The sequence below is a fragment of the Bemisia tabaci genome, chromosome 8 (genome assembly GCF_918797505.1).
Source record: "Bemisia tabaci chromosome 8, PGI_BMITA_v3".
NCBI classification, from domain to species: domain Eukaryota; kingdom Metazoa; phylum Arthropoda; class Insecta; order Hemiptera; family Aleyrodidae; genus Bemisia; species Bemisia tabaci.
In genome coordinates, this window is record NC_092800.1 from 3,602,448 (window position 1) to 3,620,770 (window position 18,323).

General features: G+C 37.9%; 1 protein-coding gene and 1 long non-coding RNA gene across 2 annotated transcripts in view; both read right to left on the reverse strand.

The window, feature by feature from the left end:
- Positions 1–3: 3 nt before the first annotated feature.
- The window catches only part of LOC140225307 (uncharacterized), a 197,936-nt gene continuing 179,616 nt past the window's right edge, over positions 4–18,323 (reverse strand). Inside the window, exon 2 of the long non-coding RNA XR_011900429.1 lies at positions 4–835. This is a non-coding gene — a long non-coding RNA (uncharacterized lncRNA). The remainder of the gene's footprint in view (positions 836–18,323) is intronic.
- Positions 52–13,802, reverse strand: LOC140225306 (uncharacterized). Its single transcript, XM_072303750.1, has 6 exons — positions 13,509–13,802; positions 11,786–12,009; positions 10,338–10,552; positions 8,922–9,209; positions 6,961–7,294; positions 52–5,528 (listed from the first exon to the last, which is right to left on the reverse strand). Exons 2-6 carry the CDS (start codon positions 11,999–12,001, stop codon positions 3,975–3,977), a joined length of 2,607 nt encoding a protein of 868 aa, XP_072159851.1. The 5' UTR covers positions 12,002–12,009; positions 13,509–13,802; the 3' UTR covers positions 52–3,974.

Consider the following 18,323-nt stretch of genomic DNA (forward strand, 5'->3'; position numbering starts at 1 on the left):
TAATTAAAATATTTAAGCTGGACTTTTTTTCTCATGGAAAAAAGAAACAGGTTTAAAAAGCAGATTCACGATTGATTTTAATAAAATAATTTTACAGAAAACAAAATTAACAATTCTAACAAGTCACTAATACCAATTTATACACAACTAGCGCTTGAATACGTACACAATATACACAAAAATCTACATGATGCCTTTTAAACTGATATCCGTCTACGTTTGTCCTGAACGCACAGGAAACAGAGTATAAAAATAAAAATTGGTTTCACTAAACCGTCTTTTCAATTACTATGATTACAGGAGATGACGGAAAGAAGGAAATTTCAGGAGTTTCATGAAATTTTGGCTCTTACAACTAACTGTACAGTTTTGAAGTGATAAAATGAATAGAAAAGGAAGATGGCCAGTGTGTTGAAAGAAATAAACTAAAAAATCAAGCAGGAAAGTTACGTACGACGATTGCACACATGTGAATGTAGACTGAGAGAAAGACATAAAATAACACTAAGTGATAATGGTACGGTGGCAAAATTATTTTCGACCAATTACATGTTTGAAGTTCTCTAGCTGCATATTAACGAGTAAATTATGCTGTTTTTGATGAACAAAAAATGTGGAGTGAAGGCGACTCATGCTGAGGCACTGAGGTCAATGCATTTTCCTTATTGAAAAAAAAAAACTGCCAGTTACAAAAACCAATGAAAATAGACCAAGCAAGACTTCATGATAGAACCTAAAACAAATTAGGAGACAGTAATGTTCCATTTGAATCAGCTTGTGCGAAAACGTCGGATGTCCAATTCAGTGTTTCGGAATTTGCAAGGGCGATTTCAATCTACCTTGCAGACAAAAGTTGGTTCAAGTTGTTGGAAATGTAGAATAATTTAATTTAAAGTTCTGCCAAAATAATTAGACACTTTTTAAGGGGTTCGAACTTATTAATCTCTGTTGGAGAGCGAGAAGACCACTGCAATGCTGAAACACCGTGTAAGACGTAGGACTTCTTCTCAGCAGCTGGTTCATATGAATTGAGTCCAGCTAAAAGAAGCTTCATAAAGAAAGAGAGTTGTTGGATCAGCTGGCAGAACTGAACATATTCTGTCTATTACGGGATAACGAACAGTCTCAGAGTTACTGATGCCTGTTTTTCGGTCGAATGATCCTTGGTCCCTTGCATTGGTAATACTGAATTTAAAAAAAAAGTAGAAAAACTAATATTTCCTTTCTCTTTTCTTTGAATGATACCCACAACAGCTTAATTGTATGTAGTCGAAGTAAATTACTTGATTATCAGTCAAAAAGTAAGATTCTAATTTTATTACGCTTGAAAAAAGACATTGCATCACGTAGACCGTGTGTCCGGCTAGGTTTAGTACAGGCGGAGCGAGACAAGTCTCTTGGAGTCTCATGATGGGTGGGCAGAGAAGTTCCTATCGCTCGAAAAAACTGCAGAGAGGCAATGAAGAATTCATTCCTGTGCTCGGTTTTTCACGAATATCTCATTTGGAGTCCATTTTCAGACAAAATTCCTAAGAAGAAAAGTTTTAGGACATATAATTTTACAACCAAACATGTAGCAATGTTTCATTTTTCTGAACTAATTATTAACCTAGAAAAAAGCCTCAATACGACAAAACTTCACTGGAGCCGCTAATACGCATATGCAGATGTGTGCAACTGGGACACTTGAGCTCATCGATGCGGGTCAGTGCTAACACTCATGGGCTTGCGGGTTTTTAAAAGTTGTCTCGTCTTCCGTAACACAGGATGCACGGTCTACGTGATTCAATGTTTTTGCGTTTGACAGAACCACACAGCAGATCCTCTGCTATGCATATGCAATTTGATTGCTCAGCAAAAATATGAAAAATTAACAAGCCTAAGTAAGTCATTCTAATAATAACATGTGTGTTAAATTCAAACAAACAAAAAATTCAACCAGAACATATTTCTCGTGATGAAAAAAAAAAAAATCTTTTTTTAAAGCAGATACCCGGAAGGCTGATGAGTAATGAGAAGCATATCAAATCTTTTGAAGATATTGTGTTAAGGGTGAAAGCATGTACAATAAATAAAGCTCGAACGGTAAAAACTGAAAATAAAGGTTAAACCTGTTGATACATGAACAGAGAGAGAACAGATAAAAACTGACAAACGGAGGGAGAGGGGGTGTTCAAAAATTACATAATACCCTCAACCCTCTATGGCATGATGCTACTTATTTGCAACCACGCATTTTTTGGTTTTCTCAAAATTGAACTGTTCCTTTGTGGTATGACGTTGCAAATTTTTTTAAGTATTTTTTTTTGAAAGAATGATTATCAAAATTTTGTGACTGTTGTTACGAAAGCTGCGACAGAGATTAGTACCCCAATTCATACCATAGAGGATTAGGAAGGGGATCAATATCAATGCTCCAATACTGTCAAGCTTATAAAAATGGCACTTAACAGGAAAGATGAAGATTTTTGGCTTATCAGATCTAAAAAATTGAGTATAAAAATACAGGAAGGAAAGTTGTCCTGCACTGCATTTCTAATGAGAAAGGATCTAAAAAAAATTATGAGAAGCATTACATCAGTATTGAAACTCCTTGCAGTTCCTTGAATTTTACTTGAAATATTATAATATTTACGCTTTGTTATTGGAGATAGGAAAAAATCTTAGTACCTATGTGTGAAATAATAACTGGGGCAGCAAATGTTACTGGACTGACTATTGAGTATCAAGCAACTGAAACCTAAATACAATTCTGTTCTTGCGCTAGAACTGAAAATTTCAAACAGACAACTTGGAGATGTTCAAGTAATTCTGATCCAGGTGCTGCGGAAAGAATGAAAGGACCTTGCACGGAATACGGAGAAATTCACTATCGACTAAAGTTCGAGATTCTATGATAGGATATCCCTTACAATCTCCTGAGTAAGATGAGCTTTTAAAATCAAACTTTTGACAAGCCAATTTTTATTAGATTGGGTCTAAAAATTGCATTTTTCGGGAATTTAACATATGTTCTCATGTAGGGAAGTGGCACTGTCACTGAGTATGTAGTTTTGAGCTGAATTTATAAGCTGTCGTATTTCCTTGCCAGCACGAGAGGAAGAAAAAGAGGGTTACTCCTGGAGCACCTACATTTTACCACTTGATCATGCTTGTGAAACTACCAAAAAACGTGCCTGATTTTGTTGAGATTGGTACGAATAAAGTTCGACTTAAAATCTTATCTTACTCGTGAGACTGTAGGGAAAATTGATAAAAAAATCTAGAAATTTAGCAAGTCTAAAAGTTCTAAGTATTCCATGGGCAGTCTTTTATTCAAAAACAGTTAATTACTTGTCAAAGCGGATACGCGTTGAAATATGTATTCTGCAACGACTGTTCAGCATTAACTAATCACTGAAGACCCCTAACTATTGCCGATTACTAATTGAGGGCACTTACAGATGAACATTGCATTTTCAAAACAATCCCTTTAAGAATGGGCTCTTGATAGTCTTTAATAATTGGAATCAAAATGATTTGTAAATTTTGAACACTGGAGGCAAGTAGGTACATTCATCCGTGCAATTTCAATAAAACTACACAGCTACTTAAATGAGACATTCCTTTAAAAGTACGATTTCAACTAGCACGATTTAATTCAATGTCTTACGGTAGTAACACACCACGATTGAAACGATGAGAAAAAGAAATTTTGGCATTAACGATAAAATGCTGACCATAATAAAAGCTTTGAAGGTGAATTTTGTACCAAGCAAAAGTGCGTGCTTATTACCTAGAAGTTGCGAAGACTATTCACGTATGAGGACATGGGTTGAAGAAGACATGCGAGTCTCATTCGGAGTATAAAGACAGATTAAAAAATGACAATGATTTCCATTAACCTTACAGAAAATCCAATTGCAATAATAATGCTATGGAAAGATGTCTGTAGGAACTAATGATTAAGATCACCTTACATTATCGTGTTTAGTTCAGGTTTTCTTTTTTAGAAGTGATTTGATGATAGAGACTACAGGAGAATTTTCAGAGGACCTAGAGGTTGAGGGGCCCGGACAGGGCTCACATAAAGAAGAGGAAACAATCTCATAGTGAGGTACAGAATCAGAATTCCTTCTAGCGGGGTTCACAACTCGTACCACACTCTTCAGACGGGGCCTTCCGCTGGAGGAATGATTCGATTCTAAGTCGCTGTCTGGATTTGCAGCAAGTGACGAACACGATTCAATTTTAGGTACAAAATAACTAGGCGACTCATCAATCAAAACTGTTCTGTCATTTTTTGGGGTTAGATCTATATCACTGCCATTGATCACTGAATTTAGCGGGGTAATAACTGATTTTCGGACCTGATGAGTTTTTTTACCCGAGGATTTGCTCTTTTTCTTCTTAGATTTTCCTTCCGACTCAAGTGAAGTGCTTCGCGAACACGTGCTTTTGCGCTGTGCAGGAATCCACTCTTCTGATTCTGTGCTACTGATGGGTGATGTGGGCTCATAGTCGTTACAGGACTCGCTACTCAGGAACAGTGACGACGTTTCATAACTGCCTTGTACTTTTGAGTGTTTCCTACTTTTATTTTTACCAGAATTTCGAAGCGATGCAGTCTTCCGTTTTGAACTCTTTCCACATTTTTTCTCACTATTGGCAGTAGATTTTTTAGATTTGTTCCTGAGTTGCCTTGGCGGACACTCATTTTCATCGCCAGAATAACAACTACTATCTGAGAGGGACACGTCCGAGTTGACAAACGATGCGGGAAAATCTTGATCACAGCTCAACCGTTGCTTGGATTTCTTTTTGATTGTAGACTTCCGTTTTGGGTTGCTACCGGACTTACAGCGGATGCTATTCTGAACTAACTTCGGATGGCATCTTCGGTGCTGGACACTACCCGAATCTGAATCGCTAATTAAGTTTGATGCGGTATCCGAATCACTGTTACTGTTGAATGTCGACAGACACTCTTTCTTCCAATGCTTCTTAAGCTTCTCACAGCAGCATGATTTGGTTTTCTTCTTCTTCTTCTTCCTTTTCATTTTATTTCCAGCTGGGCGCCATTCTTCGCTACTATCCGAGTGAAATGAGGATGTATCTAAGCTTAGGCTCCTGACCCGGGATTTCCTGACACGAGACTTCTTAGGAATGCTGCGAGTGTGCTCTCTTGATGTTGATGGTAGAAAGGGATTGTCCTGTAATTCCCGTAGATCACGCAACTTTAATTTTGGGATAGTTGTGTTTTTAACTTGAGGGAATTCATCGATAAAGAGGAAGCCATCATCACTCGATAGGCTGCTGACATTAACAGTAATTGATTCGGGGTTTGGTAGGGATTCAACAGTGCCATCGGCTTCGCTCTCTCCATCGCTGAGAACGTCGATCAGTTCAATTGGGCGGTTAGCTGCGTTGACCTCCTCCACAACGATGCAATCCGAATCGTTTCCATCATCGACGACCGTAGAGCTTTGGTTCAAGAAGCTACTAGCATTACCATCCTCATTTCTTGGCTGGCTTGGCATTTCCACGATCTGCAAGAAAAAGTATTTTTTATTTATTTATTTATTACATGCGTCACAACTTTCTGATGATTTTAAATATGAATAATACTACTAGAAAGAGGTACTGATTATTCGCAGCAAAATTCTGGAAAGATTTCTAAATTATAGAAAAGGAAGGACCTCTTCCTCTGAATGGCCTCTCTTGATGGCACGAAAAATACACTGATGTACAGAGTGGAGAATTTGCACGAGAATTTTTTATCGCTTCATCTGAGAATGCTTACAGAGCTGATTTCACAAATTTTTCTGAAATTAAAAATAATAAAAAAAATAGATTGAAAAGTGAGAAAATGTACCTCCTGGTGACATCCTCTGGCAGTATTTCCCATTCAAACTCATGTTTTTAGCAAATCTGGTTATTTTGTCATATCTCCTCCAATAATTGTTTGATTAATGAACCAAGGATATCCTTGTGTTCAGTTCAATTTAACACTAAATTTATCACATTTCAGGCACCTGCAAATTCTCCATTATAAAGATATAAATCTCTGTGTTGGGTGGGGAGCTAAATGCACACAACTTTTGACAAAGACAATAATAACAAAAAAACTGTTTGATTTTTGAAGATATGGAAATGTGTAAGCATGTGTGAAAGACAGAAAAGACAACCCCTAGGCAGCTGCGCCTTGCAGCTTCAGGTATGTATCTCCCTTTTTGCTTTAGCACGTTGCTGACAGCTGGATTTAATGCGCTTGACAGTACAGCATTCAATTCCTAACATAATCATGACAGAAACCAATTTGGAATGTTTTCTAAATTTCCAAAAAAGAGTAGTTTTCTCAATCATCGGCCAACAAAATTTTCGTTGATTGAATCCAGGTTGGTTACTACATATTCCCAAAACAAATTGTTACTGAAGCAGCTTCGAGACAGGGGTAACAAAAAAAGTTGTTTAGATGAAGGTCTTTTGATCGAGCTTTTACTTTATTTGCCTCTGAACATGAGCAAGAATTAATATGAAAACCGCTCGATCAAGGGAAAACTGAAGAAGTTTGTTGTCTTACTAGTAGGTATCTCTATTTTAAAAACGGAGTAAGTGTGGCAAAACATTTCACATGCCAGTCCTGTGTTTTTCCCTGTTTTCAATGTATCCATTACTCACTGACAATGACTTGTTGTGGTGTCCTAGGAGCAATTGATTTGTTTATTTCAAGATCTATCTTCTTAATTGTAAAAACTGAACTCGGTGCATGATTTGATTCTCTCTAATATTTGGGAAAACTGTAATTTATAGATATGTTATGGACTCTGGTTCATTGCTATATTTTATATTCAGTTTCCTAGTCGTTCCCTCAAATTTACGACGCATTTTGCTTGGTCTTTATTCTTATTCAAGAATTTTTAGTGCTCTATTTTTTATCTTGCACAAGTTTCAAGGATATTATATTTATTATTTTCTCACCTGTACGTCACTGTCGTTGTCAGAGGATATTTCTAATCCGACATCCGGATCATGACCAAGTTCAGGGTAGGAGACATATTGAGCCTGCAAATCATAGCCGATCATGTCAAACGTAGAGATGGCGAAAGAGTAAAATTCGTGGAGAAAATGGCGCGTGTGAGAACCGATAAATGGCGTGAGCATACGATTAAATTCGGTACTACGAATTGAATGTCGCCTGATCTCACGCAAAATCAAGTCCAATACTCTTGCTGACTGCTCTGCGTTTGGTACCAGGACATTCAGCTCACGGTTTAACCACGGCACTAAACGATGAGTTGCTGCTTCATTCAACCTGAAATTGAAAGAAAAAAATGTGAGACAGGCTCAAAAATTTAAATTAAGGTTGCAAATTTAGTAAAATTCCAATACTCCTTGACTATATGTGACAAAATTTCCTGACAACCCTTGCTTATTCAAATAAATACTGACCAGCTTATGCTAAAAAACTCTAACTTCTTGATTTTCCTATTGCAAAAAAAAAAGTCTTTCATATTCCAAACTCCCCTGAGTTGAAAATAAAATAAAGACCATGTCTGTAACTATTCATTAATGCAATGCGATTTCATTTGCAACACTCCGGGATAAAGAATTCCCTGACTCTCATGAATGTGGGAATATAAAGGGACTGTTGCATGATCCTGGAATTGCTTGATAAAAATGTCAATTTTAGCGAGAAACACGTTTCTGAACTTTAAAAAGCTCAAACAGCTTTTTTGACGGGCAAAAAGGAGCTTACAGTTGTGGTGATGAGAAGAACGTCTCTCATTGGCTTTCTCCTTATAAAACCATAATACTGCCGAGCTAAGGAAGAATGCCGTATGAAAATTCCAGAGCTGCTAAATTTTGTTCGATAAAATTTTATATTTTGGAGGAAAATTATAAATATTTTTCCTTGAAATTTTCAATCACGTTAGATCAAATTACAAACAAAATTATCTGAGAAATTGGCAGAAAAGTATTCAAAAATTTTCCTCAAAATAAGTGATTTGCTGGAGGAAATTTGGCAACGCCTGACGGCTCATGCGGGGTTTTCCTTAGCACGGCAGAATGGGTAATACCCATGGTTTCACCACCGAGAATCTGATGTATCATACGATGTATCTGATGTATCTGTACGACCAGAATGTACATAAACAATCGCAGGTGAAATGTACATGGCGGTCAATGATCCTTGTGAGATCACAAAATCTGTTCCTTTATTTTTTATGTACTTTACAAAAATGAATTTTAAAAAAAATGTGCAACAGCCCTATTGTTACAGCCAATGATGGCACAGTATTTTAGCATTTAGCTGTTGCTGCAAATATAGCTGAACAGAAAGACGTGATATGAATTTGATAAAACATAGCGCATACTCAGAGAGGAAAATTCATTAGTAAAAGAAAAATTCTAGCATACTTGATTTTCAGCAACCACATTTACCACATTTTTTTTAGGGGTGCATAAAACTTTCCGATTACCAGATCATGATGGTAAGGCTAATTGCATAAAAAAATGGAAAGGCTGTAGAAACTAGGGGAGCCAACTCGTGATTGTGTTAAAATCGACTATTTCTTCCAAAAACCTCAGTGAAATTATGTTTAGAAACACAGTAAAATTTGCAGCAACTTGTGAACAAAGAAAAAAAACCTCAGAGCTTCGAAAAATTTGGGAAAAAAGGCGGTTTATAAAATGGGAGGGCCAGTTTGAAGAATGGGAAGATTAAACTATCTGCAACCCTCATGCTTCAGAAGACTGATGGTGGCACCATCAAGTGCATGAAAATGAATATGCTCAGGAAAGGAGAGAAATTATTTGAGACCTCCATTTTTGGGATTGCTTTGATCAAAATTTACCAGTAAATACCCCTTCAATCTCACTTTTTATCATTTCTTAGCTAAATTAGAGAGACCCAAAGGCAAACATTCATTATGATATACCTGTAAAACTCAGGAGTAGATTCTCTGAAACGGCCAGTCACATCAGGTTGTGGGCGCACCCAAAGATTCTGTCTATAAATATTCCTTCTAAAATCACTGGTGCCAGACAAAGCGTTGCGTCTCCTGGACGATCTAGTTGTTGGTAGCACATAATTGTTTGGATTATAGCTCTGTTGAACCGCGGTACGAAGGGCATCCCGAGTTTGGTGGTTATGAAGGGCATCGATAAGTTGTTGTACGTTTTCATGAAAAGGATGCGAAGAAGGGAGAGAGTTGACCATGGTTGTTCTGGAAAAAAAAAGAAAAAGAAAAAAAAGAATGAAACAGTCCTCCTGTACATCATATAAAAATTTCACCAAGGTTTGACCCTGGTATCCTCTTTATATGCCTAATAGTTATGATATGGCTGCTAGGGTGTCTACTGAAACAGGCTGGCCGAAAATCAGTACTTTAACAGTACTTTTTCAGTACATTCCCAAGAAATTTACTACCTTCTCAACTGAAAAATTCAGTACTTTTTCAGTACCTCCAAGTATTTGACAAAATTCGAAAAATTTCAAAAATTTTAATTTCTAGCTCAAATGTGACAAAAATTAAAAATTTCGGACTTTGGTGGGGAATTTCCGCACTTTTTCAGTACTTCTGGACCGGCTTTAAAAAATCAGTACTATTTCCGGACTTTCCAGAAATTCCGAACTTGTAGATACCCTGGGCTGCGAATCCGGTATTTCGGAGTTTCAAAATCTGCACATGGTGCCATGCAAGATAAAATTCCCTCAGCATTTTAGTTGTAGATTTTAGATATGAAATAAAGTATGCCCCCTGGTCAAATTGGATGCCCCAAATCCAAGATGGTAATCATTTTTAAAAGACCGGAGGGTCAATTTTTGAGATTTCAAATAAGTCAATGAGTGGTGCCTTTCTATGTCTACATAATTTTAGTCAGGAGGTCTAATAGGACGTTTTAGTTTTTCTCCACTGAAGATGAGAACCTAAAAGTCATAAAAACGGCCATCATGGCTCTCCTGAGTATGTAAGGATTCCAGAGGGGTAACTACTAAATTAAAGAGGAATCAATTTCTCAGTAGATTCATTTCTGAGATTGAAAATTTCATGAAAAATAAGATTTTGAAAATTCAAGGATGAAACTTCATGCAATTTTCATGTAAAATTTTAATAATTTGAAATTTCAGGCTATTTTTCACATAATGACAGAAACTTTTTGAAATTTCAAGTGAAAAATTTCAAGGGCAATTTCAAGATTCATTCATCAGTGCTAATTGTACTACACAGTATGGTGACAGTCCCATCAGCAAAAAATAAATCTGTTTGAGGTTTTAAACAGCCAAAATCTTTCAAGTCTTTACCTTTCTCAACAGCCACATCATACCACAGAGAAATTTTAATAAGACCTACCTGTAGCGAAAACGTTCCGATTGGTCAATCGTGGCATATCCATCGCCGAATATATCTGAAGGCATCGGAAACCGAGGATTCGGCATCGGAATGAAGGGTAAATGGTCGGGTGGTGGATTTGACTGGACCAGATATTTATCATAGTCATCCATCGACCTGATGTTGTGGATAATGAAACTGAAAACCTGTTTACATAATGGACACTCTGCCTTCACCTAGAAAAAATATTCAAAAAGGAGTTGGTAAGAGAATTAGTTTACAGATCATTAGATGTTTAGACTCATTTTGGATTAGAACTGTTAATGAGCTAAGCTGTGCATGTGTTTGTAACTTAAGTGTCAGGTTTATCATGAGTGGCAGCTTTTACTTTATATTTAAAATGAAAAGAAACTTGAAAGTTTGGTTTAGAGAAAATTTTAAGAGCATTTCAGAATTTCTATAATCAGGAAATGAACGTTCTTATGACTTGCATCAGACTGGAATTAAAAACTCACAGGACTGATATTTTTCACTCTTCTTAAGCTTGCCATTTTTTAGATCTTTCGGTAAAGCACTGATTTACTTTAGATAGTCTCGGTTAGATATAGTTCAGTGTGGGCAAAGAACCCCTACTCAACCGAGATTCTCAAAAGTTAAGCAGCGCTTTACCAAAAAAACTAAAAATGGCACAAAAAATGGAAAATATTGGTTGCACAATATGATGCCATAAAGAGAATAACTCTTGGCTTACTAAGAAACTCACGGATTCCTCACTAGAAACTAGCCAGGCCAAAGCTTAATAGGGGGCCAATTTTATCAGGCAAAAGCTGACGTAGCTCGAGTCTTCTTTCACTTTTCCTTGAGAAAGATCTTAAAAATGAGGTGTTCCTTAAGTGCAAAGGCTACTGCAAGTTTTCGCTTTATTCTTTTAATAGAATCATTTTCCTCAATTCAATATCAAAGGTCTGCTCTCTTGAATATGGAGTCTGCCTTTCACTAATATCTAAGTCTCTAATCTGAGTTTGGCTAGCCTCGCAAGTAGGAGGCTTCATCTCACATGTTGGGCTGCATCTGTTATCAGTACACATGAGTTGAGCAAATCTGGTTGTACCTACCTATCATCTGAACGAGAGGAACAAAAAATTTGAAAAAGAAATTTGTAGCTATCATTTTTTAAACAACCAATGTAACTTCACCAACCACCAAGCATTAAAAAAAACCCCCCGAAAAATCACGGTTTGGTATCTAAAAATAAACTGAGCTGAGCAATTCTTTAAGCTGCTTTTATACCTCTTGCGCCCATTATATTTCATGTTCCATTGTCAAAATATATTGTGTTTTGCTCCTAAGAATTAGGATTGTTCACTAAATGGTTTGTAAAACTATGTGATGAAATTAGGACTTGAGAACTGGATGGAGGCTCCAACTTTACATAGGAAGTAAAAGAGAATTGAGATATTCATACGTACTTTGGACCACTCGAGAAGACATGTAAAACAGAATTGGTGACAACAGCTGTCAGTGAAAGATTTGTTCTTGGGACCGGATAGACATATAGCACAATTAGGTTCTGGTGAGCTGGGGCGTTCTGCAGATGAGGCCCCATCTCTTCCAGACTCCTCCGTCTTTACGGCCTCTGGAGAAACGGGTATATCGTCAATGGCTGCAGTTGCTTTTTCTGCCATCGTGGCTGCTGTAAAACAATGAGACAAGATTAATCAGAAGAAAAAAATTAATATTCAAATTGAGCAAGGCTAGGGTATGGCAAAAGGGTAGGATTGCTTTCATTAAACAGGCTCCTAGGAGTCATGGAAGATCCCCTAAAAGGCATAACAAGGAGTGGTCACATAAAATTCTGACTTGAGGCAGTGAAGTATAACCGATGAAAATCTACACCTAGAGGATTCTTAAAACTACCGGGAGGGATCCTTGCAAAGATTAGTGGGAATCTTGAGAGGCTCACTCAGGAAATAAAAGAGTGCAGATATAGAGTTGCCGAGCTGATCATTATTAATAAGATTATGACCAAGAAGCTCATCTGGTATGGTCATGTTTGAAAAATAGCAGATGATAGATAATCTGAGGAAGTTCAAGACTAGGTTCCTCCTGAAAGAAACGTAAGGAGCATCCAGCTAAACCTTGAATTGCTCAAGTCCAAAATAAAACAGTAAGGTACCATTTAATTTGCGAAACGACCTCTGGTTGGGTGGGCACAACTTGCAATTGGACATATTTCAATTTAACGGAACTATGGGCATTATAATGTGAGCTCTGTTATGCACATATTCTTGTGGGTCTCAGGGCTCATGTCTTAATGCACATAGTTCCGTTGGATAGAAATACGTTCAATTGGATGTTGCAGGGGGCCCAGAAACACTATGAAAATGACTCAGTTGTATTGAAACACATTGGACACCCAATGTCAAATTCACTACACTTCCAACATTGACGGTAAAGGATACCTACAACTAGGAAGAGCTTAAGAAGGTATTCTGGGATACATATTGGAACTGATTCAGTTCAAGAGGCTGATCCCCAAATCAATTATAAAATTACCGCATTCGATCCACGCTTGGAAGCATTTATCAAACAACAAGGCAAAATTCGGGTCACCCCGGGTGGTATGAGACAGTTGGGCGATTTGGTGGAGAGATTTGTACCCACAACAACTACATTCTTATGTACACTCATCAGCTGCAGAAACTAAAAACATTTAGGATTGATTTGGGATCAGCTCCACGCAAGAACTTGAACATTAGGATGGCCTCATTACCATTAAATGTTTATGTAAGCAAGATCTGACTTTGGACTTGATGTACAAAGAGCCCGTTCCACTCCTACAGCAATTGTGATTTTACTCCACAGCGCATCAATTTTGGACTGGCAATAGGCGAGTCTGAGTATGAGTTAAGTGCGTAGAGAGGCCTGATATGAGTAGATTGGCTTAGTGGTAGATCATAAGATCATAAACTGCGAGTGGTATGGGGAAATCCCAGGGAACACCTGGCTGGTGATAAGTAAGTTTACAGGATTCGTTCCTTAATTAAAAAATATAGGTCTCTAACCTGGGAAAGAAGAGCTCCTTAATAAAACATAAGAAACGAGTACAAGGATAGACGAAAAAGCAGGCAGAACATCCAAGAAGATAATGTACAAGTGCGTTAAAAAGATGCAAATGTAATACAATCATACCTGGATTGAGAACCAAGAAAATGACAGGAATTCTCAAAGACTTTTTCCTCTCAGAACGAAGACCAATTTGGGGTGAAGGATTTGTTCGAAACAGACATGGTTACGCATACTTGAAGAGTCATAAACGGTAGGTTAACACAATTTGTTACGCCACAAACACCAAGAACGAAATCAACGGGAAAAACTTTTATTCTAAAAATTAATCGCTGACATGGTACACTGATAGCAGTATCGCCATTTTTACTTCATCTTCATTCTTCTTCATCACAACTTTGCTTTGCCACAAAAGTACTGGAAAGGAGGAGAAGGAATTTCCAGGCCAATCAGCTGCTAGTATTTACATTTCTTCTCTTCCCTCCTCTTGCGCTTTCCATTCTTTTCTTACAGCTGCTGCGATCTGACGGTTGGTTCATGAAACATCAATCTGTGTTCAAATTTTAACCGCGAAACTCGCGCAGCACGATCTAGTCCCAGTTTCGTTTGGAGAAAACAAACAAATAAAAATAGGTACACGGGGTCCGTGATTTTTTAAATTTTCCAAGTTCAGAGCCCCTCTGGATCGATCAGCAATTGATATTTGGAGGGCTCCGGGGCTATCGAATTCGAATTCCTTGTGGTTGGATTAATCTTTGTGCATGGTATCAATTTTGGGTAAAATTTCCCATGCTTTCTGAATTAGATGCAATAATTTCAAAATTTTGCCGGGAACCCTACCTTTAAAAATCACGACATCTCTTTTACTTTTAAGAGGAGCCGGGGGAGGGGGAGGGGGCTGCGAGGCCGTGAAATTTAGATTCTTCGGAGTCGATTTCCTATTCGACCTCGCGGTCTCCACGACTTCATCCGACCTGAAATAACTGAGAAAAAAGACTTTTACGGAGAGTCTGGGACACCCTGTATATGATTTGGATTTGAAATATTTTGTAATTTATGTTTTTATCTGACTTTTGAGCATTGTTTTCCTTTTTATTTCCTGCTTTCTTCAAAATGTATTATATTTTAATTACCATTTAAGTAATGACCTCGATGTTAATTTTTTTACTTGTATTTCTCGCAAATTCTCTTTTCAACTATATTCTTTCTTAAAATAGAAACATTTTTTAATTTAGTGCTTCAAATATTCTTTTTTTCGCTCATATTTGAATTTAATTTAATGGCCTTGCCAATTTTCTTGCCAAATTACGAAGAACAATCAGTATCATTCCTCAAACAATTTACAGTTGTTCGCGCAGAAAAGAAAAATCACGGAAGTTCTCATGAATTGATTTTGAGCAGTTTTCCATTTTAAAAATAAACTATGACGGGATAGTCTGCGATGTCAGAGACCGAGGAAGTGGTCTGGTATTTTCACCGTGGGGTTAATCTGGCCCGGTTTTGGATTTCTATGGGTGGTTGTCAAAACAAAACAAAAACATTTTTTAAAAAAATAAAAAATCACTAACAAGACACAACTCTATCCAAAATAACAATTTCTGACGTGTGCTCTTTAGAAGGCTCGAGAGACCTTTAAACAATTTTTCTTTTCTTTTTTATCGCTAAATGAGTAAAGATATGGACACATCATAGCATATTTGGAGCAAACTTGACCTTCACTTATCTCAAATTTCATAAATGAGAGACACCTCAACGCACGTTGGTAACGGCGCAGAGATACAACTATTCGTGCCCGATGGATGTCCGATTGTCCGTGTTGCATCTCCAAAATTGAAGGCGCGATGGCGCAAGGCGTGAAGCGTGAACTCGCAATGCTCCGCTCTTTGCTGTCGATGAGGTATATCGTCCTGATTTGGAAGGAAAGTTAAAAACGAGGCCCGAATACGATTCTCCTATCTTTGACCGTGTTGCTCGCGTAGCCCTTGGAGCACCACTACAAAATTACTACCAACTAAGACAAACGAAAATAAACACAATATGACAAGAGCACAGGGGAAAAGACGCGCGTCGGTCACGGCGTAGAGATACAACTATTCGTGCTTAATGGATGTCCGTGTTGCATCTCCAAAATTGAAGGCTCTATAGCGCGAGGCGTGAACTCTCAATGCTCCGCTCTATTAGGTGTCGCTCAAAGTCGGGAGAAAAGTTACGAAACGAGGCCAAAATACGTCTCTCCCATCCTCGGTTGTGATTTTTTCGTATCTTATATTTGATGTCTGATTCTTTTTTTAGGATGTATTTATAGACCTACATCTGAAGCTCCTTTGTATCGACCCTATAAATCTCACTGGGCACGTGTTTTTAGCAAGCATCGGGTTAATTTGACCCGGCTTGTCTTGGGCATCTAAGGGTTAATTGGACCGCGTAAAGCAGAAAGGAACCAAGCCACATTAGCTATTGCTAAATTTAACTGCACCGTTTATTTTTTTTTACATGAAACCGGTTGTGCGTATTTTTATGTAGATTTCAGTAAATTTTTTGTAGAGTACAAAGCAAATTACTCATAATTTTCATAGGAATCCGCACAAATCTTCTCTTGTACAAAATTTAATTCCCCAGGCAAATTCAGCAATAGCTGATGTGGCTTGGTTCCTTCCTGCTAAACGCGGTCCAGTTGGTTAAGAGTGTCGCATGGCATTCTATTTGAGATGAACGAAAAGGTTATCTTGGTTGATGTATTTCAGTGGTTTTTCTTTCTGACTGATTCCCTTGTATTTCTTCATCTGAAGCCTCTTTCACAGTGAGCGAGAGCTGCGATTGGTTAGCATTTCTGCCGTGCTACGGAAAAACGCCATATGAACATTCGAAAGTTGCCAAATTAATTCAAGGAAAACGTGTATTTTTTAAGAATGTTATTCATATTTTTCCTTGAAATTTTTAGATATTTTAGATCAAATTGCTGACAAAATTGTCTGAAAAATTGAAGGCAAAATATTTGGGATATTTTCAGTAAAGTTTTTAATTGGAGGAAATATGGAAACGCCTGGATGCTTGTATGGCGTTCTTCCTCAGCATGGCAGATTTCTACGTTAGTGCGCCTTCAATCTAGTCTGATACTGTGCAATACTTCCGAGGTGATATAGTTGCTCAGAGCGCCTTCAAGAGTATCGACTCGACTTGACGGCAGAAGACCACGATTGCCGCTGATATTACACTCAAACGCGTGCGTACCTAGTTACACATTTCCTCATCACCGACGGTGAAATAAAAAATATCCATACCTCAATTTGCGACGTTGCAACTTTTTCACTGCCTATTTTGAACCAGTAAACGAATATGAACACTTTCAAATCTGCCATGATTTTTCCAAGATACAATAAAATATATTATTTGAATGTGCTGCTAACGAACTGATAATGACAGTTCGATTGTTCAATTTGAATGTTTCATTTACGTCTATTGTCTAAATAGTCCAGGTGCCTGGTAAGTCTACCTGGAATTTTGGGTACACAGCGATTTTTTTGGCTTACTTTATGTTTTTTGGGTCGCTGAATCCGAATCTGAAGTATCCTACCGCGTATCTGGTGAGCATTTTTCCGTCATTTTGAAAAAATGGCCTAAAAAGGCCTTTTTTGCGGTATTTTTGATATAGCGGCTACGCATGAGAAAAAGTCCCGGATTTAGTTAATGCTTTGAATAGCTGACAAAATTTGAAAGGAAATGGTTTATAAATATGCTAGGATTGCTCAAAAATTGAGGAACCTCGGATCTCGGAACTTTGGAACGCTTCGGAACTTGGCTCTCCACTTGCGAAATACAAACCTGGCTTTAGCGCCCTTATACCACGGCCTTAAAAGTCGAAACTACAGTAGCGGCACAGGAAAACCGAAAAACAACGCGGGGACGTTGCCTCAATATTAAACTTCTATCGCCTTGTTAAGGCGCAGGGATACAACTATTTGAACACTCCGGAACGCGTGAGGTATCACGCTTCAATTGAAGGCGTTTGCGAATCTTCTGTATTTACATGACGAGATTTTCCAAATTGTTTTGCATTATATTGTAGATTTTAGTTCCTTTACTTATTTACTCAAAATATTCCTGCTTCTTAATTTTTAATGATTCTGCAAAAATTATCTTTTTGCGAAGTACAATCCCGGCTTTAGCGCCCTTACACTCCGGCCTTCACGGTCGAAACTGCAGTAGTGGCACGTGAAAGCCGAAAAACCACACCGGGACGCTACTTCAATATTATAGTCCAGGCGCCTGGTAGCTAAAAATGAGGCTACCTGGAATTTCGGGTACACAGCGATTTTTTTGGCTTACTATATGTTTTTTGGGTCGCTAAATCCGAATCTGAAGTTTCCTACCGCGTAACTGGTGAGCATTTTCCACCATTTTGAAAAAATGGCGTAAAAAGGCCTTTTTTGCGGTTTTTTTGATGTAGCGGCTACGCATGAGAGAAAGTCCCGGATTTAGTTAATGTTTTTGAATAGCTGACATAATTAGGAAGAAAATGGTGTATACATATGCTACATTTGCTTAAAAACTGAGGAAGACACAGCATCGTGAACATCGCGCCCATTCACGTTTTCGCGGCGCACCCGTCAACGCGCGATCCGGCTCGTCGCGGTCAGCCAAGTTCCGAAAGCGTTCCAAAGTTCCGAGATCCGATGTTCTTCAATTTGTGAGCAATCCTAGCATATTTATATACCATTTTCTTCCAAATTTTGTCAGCTATTCAAAGCATTAACTAATCGGCTCGCTCTTCAACCGTTATGAAATGAATCGTTGTTTTGTTTTTTTAAAATTATTCATGTCATTTCTTTTTTATTCCACATCCAACAGGAGTCGCTTATCGTACGATCTACAGGACTCTACGGATGCCAGTGAATTTACATACGTTAGTGCGCCTTCAATTCCGTCTGATACTGTGCAATA

Bases quoted from the DNA above. Each gene is read 5' to 3' on its own strand.
- LOC140225306 (XM_072303750.1), bottom strand. From the start codon at position 12,001: ATGGCAGAAAAAGCAACTGCAGCCATTGACGATATACCCGTTTCTCCA. The intron at 9,210-10,337 runs GTAGGTCTTATT...TTTTTTTTCCAG, and splicing joins TCGGAACGTTTTCGCTACAG to AACAACCATGGTCAACTCTC. The intron at 7,295-8,921 runs GTATATCATAAT...TTTCAATTTCAG, and splicing joins TCTACTCCTGAGTTTTACAG to GTTGAATGAAGCAGCAACTC.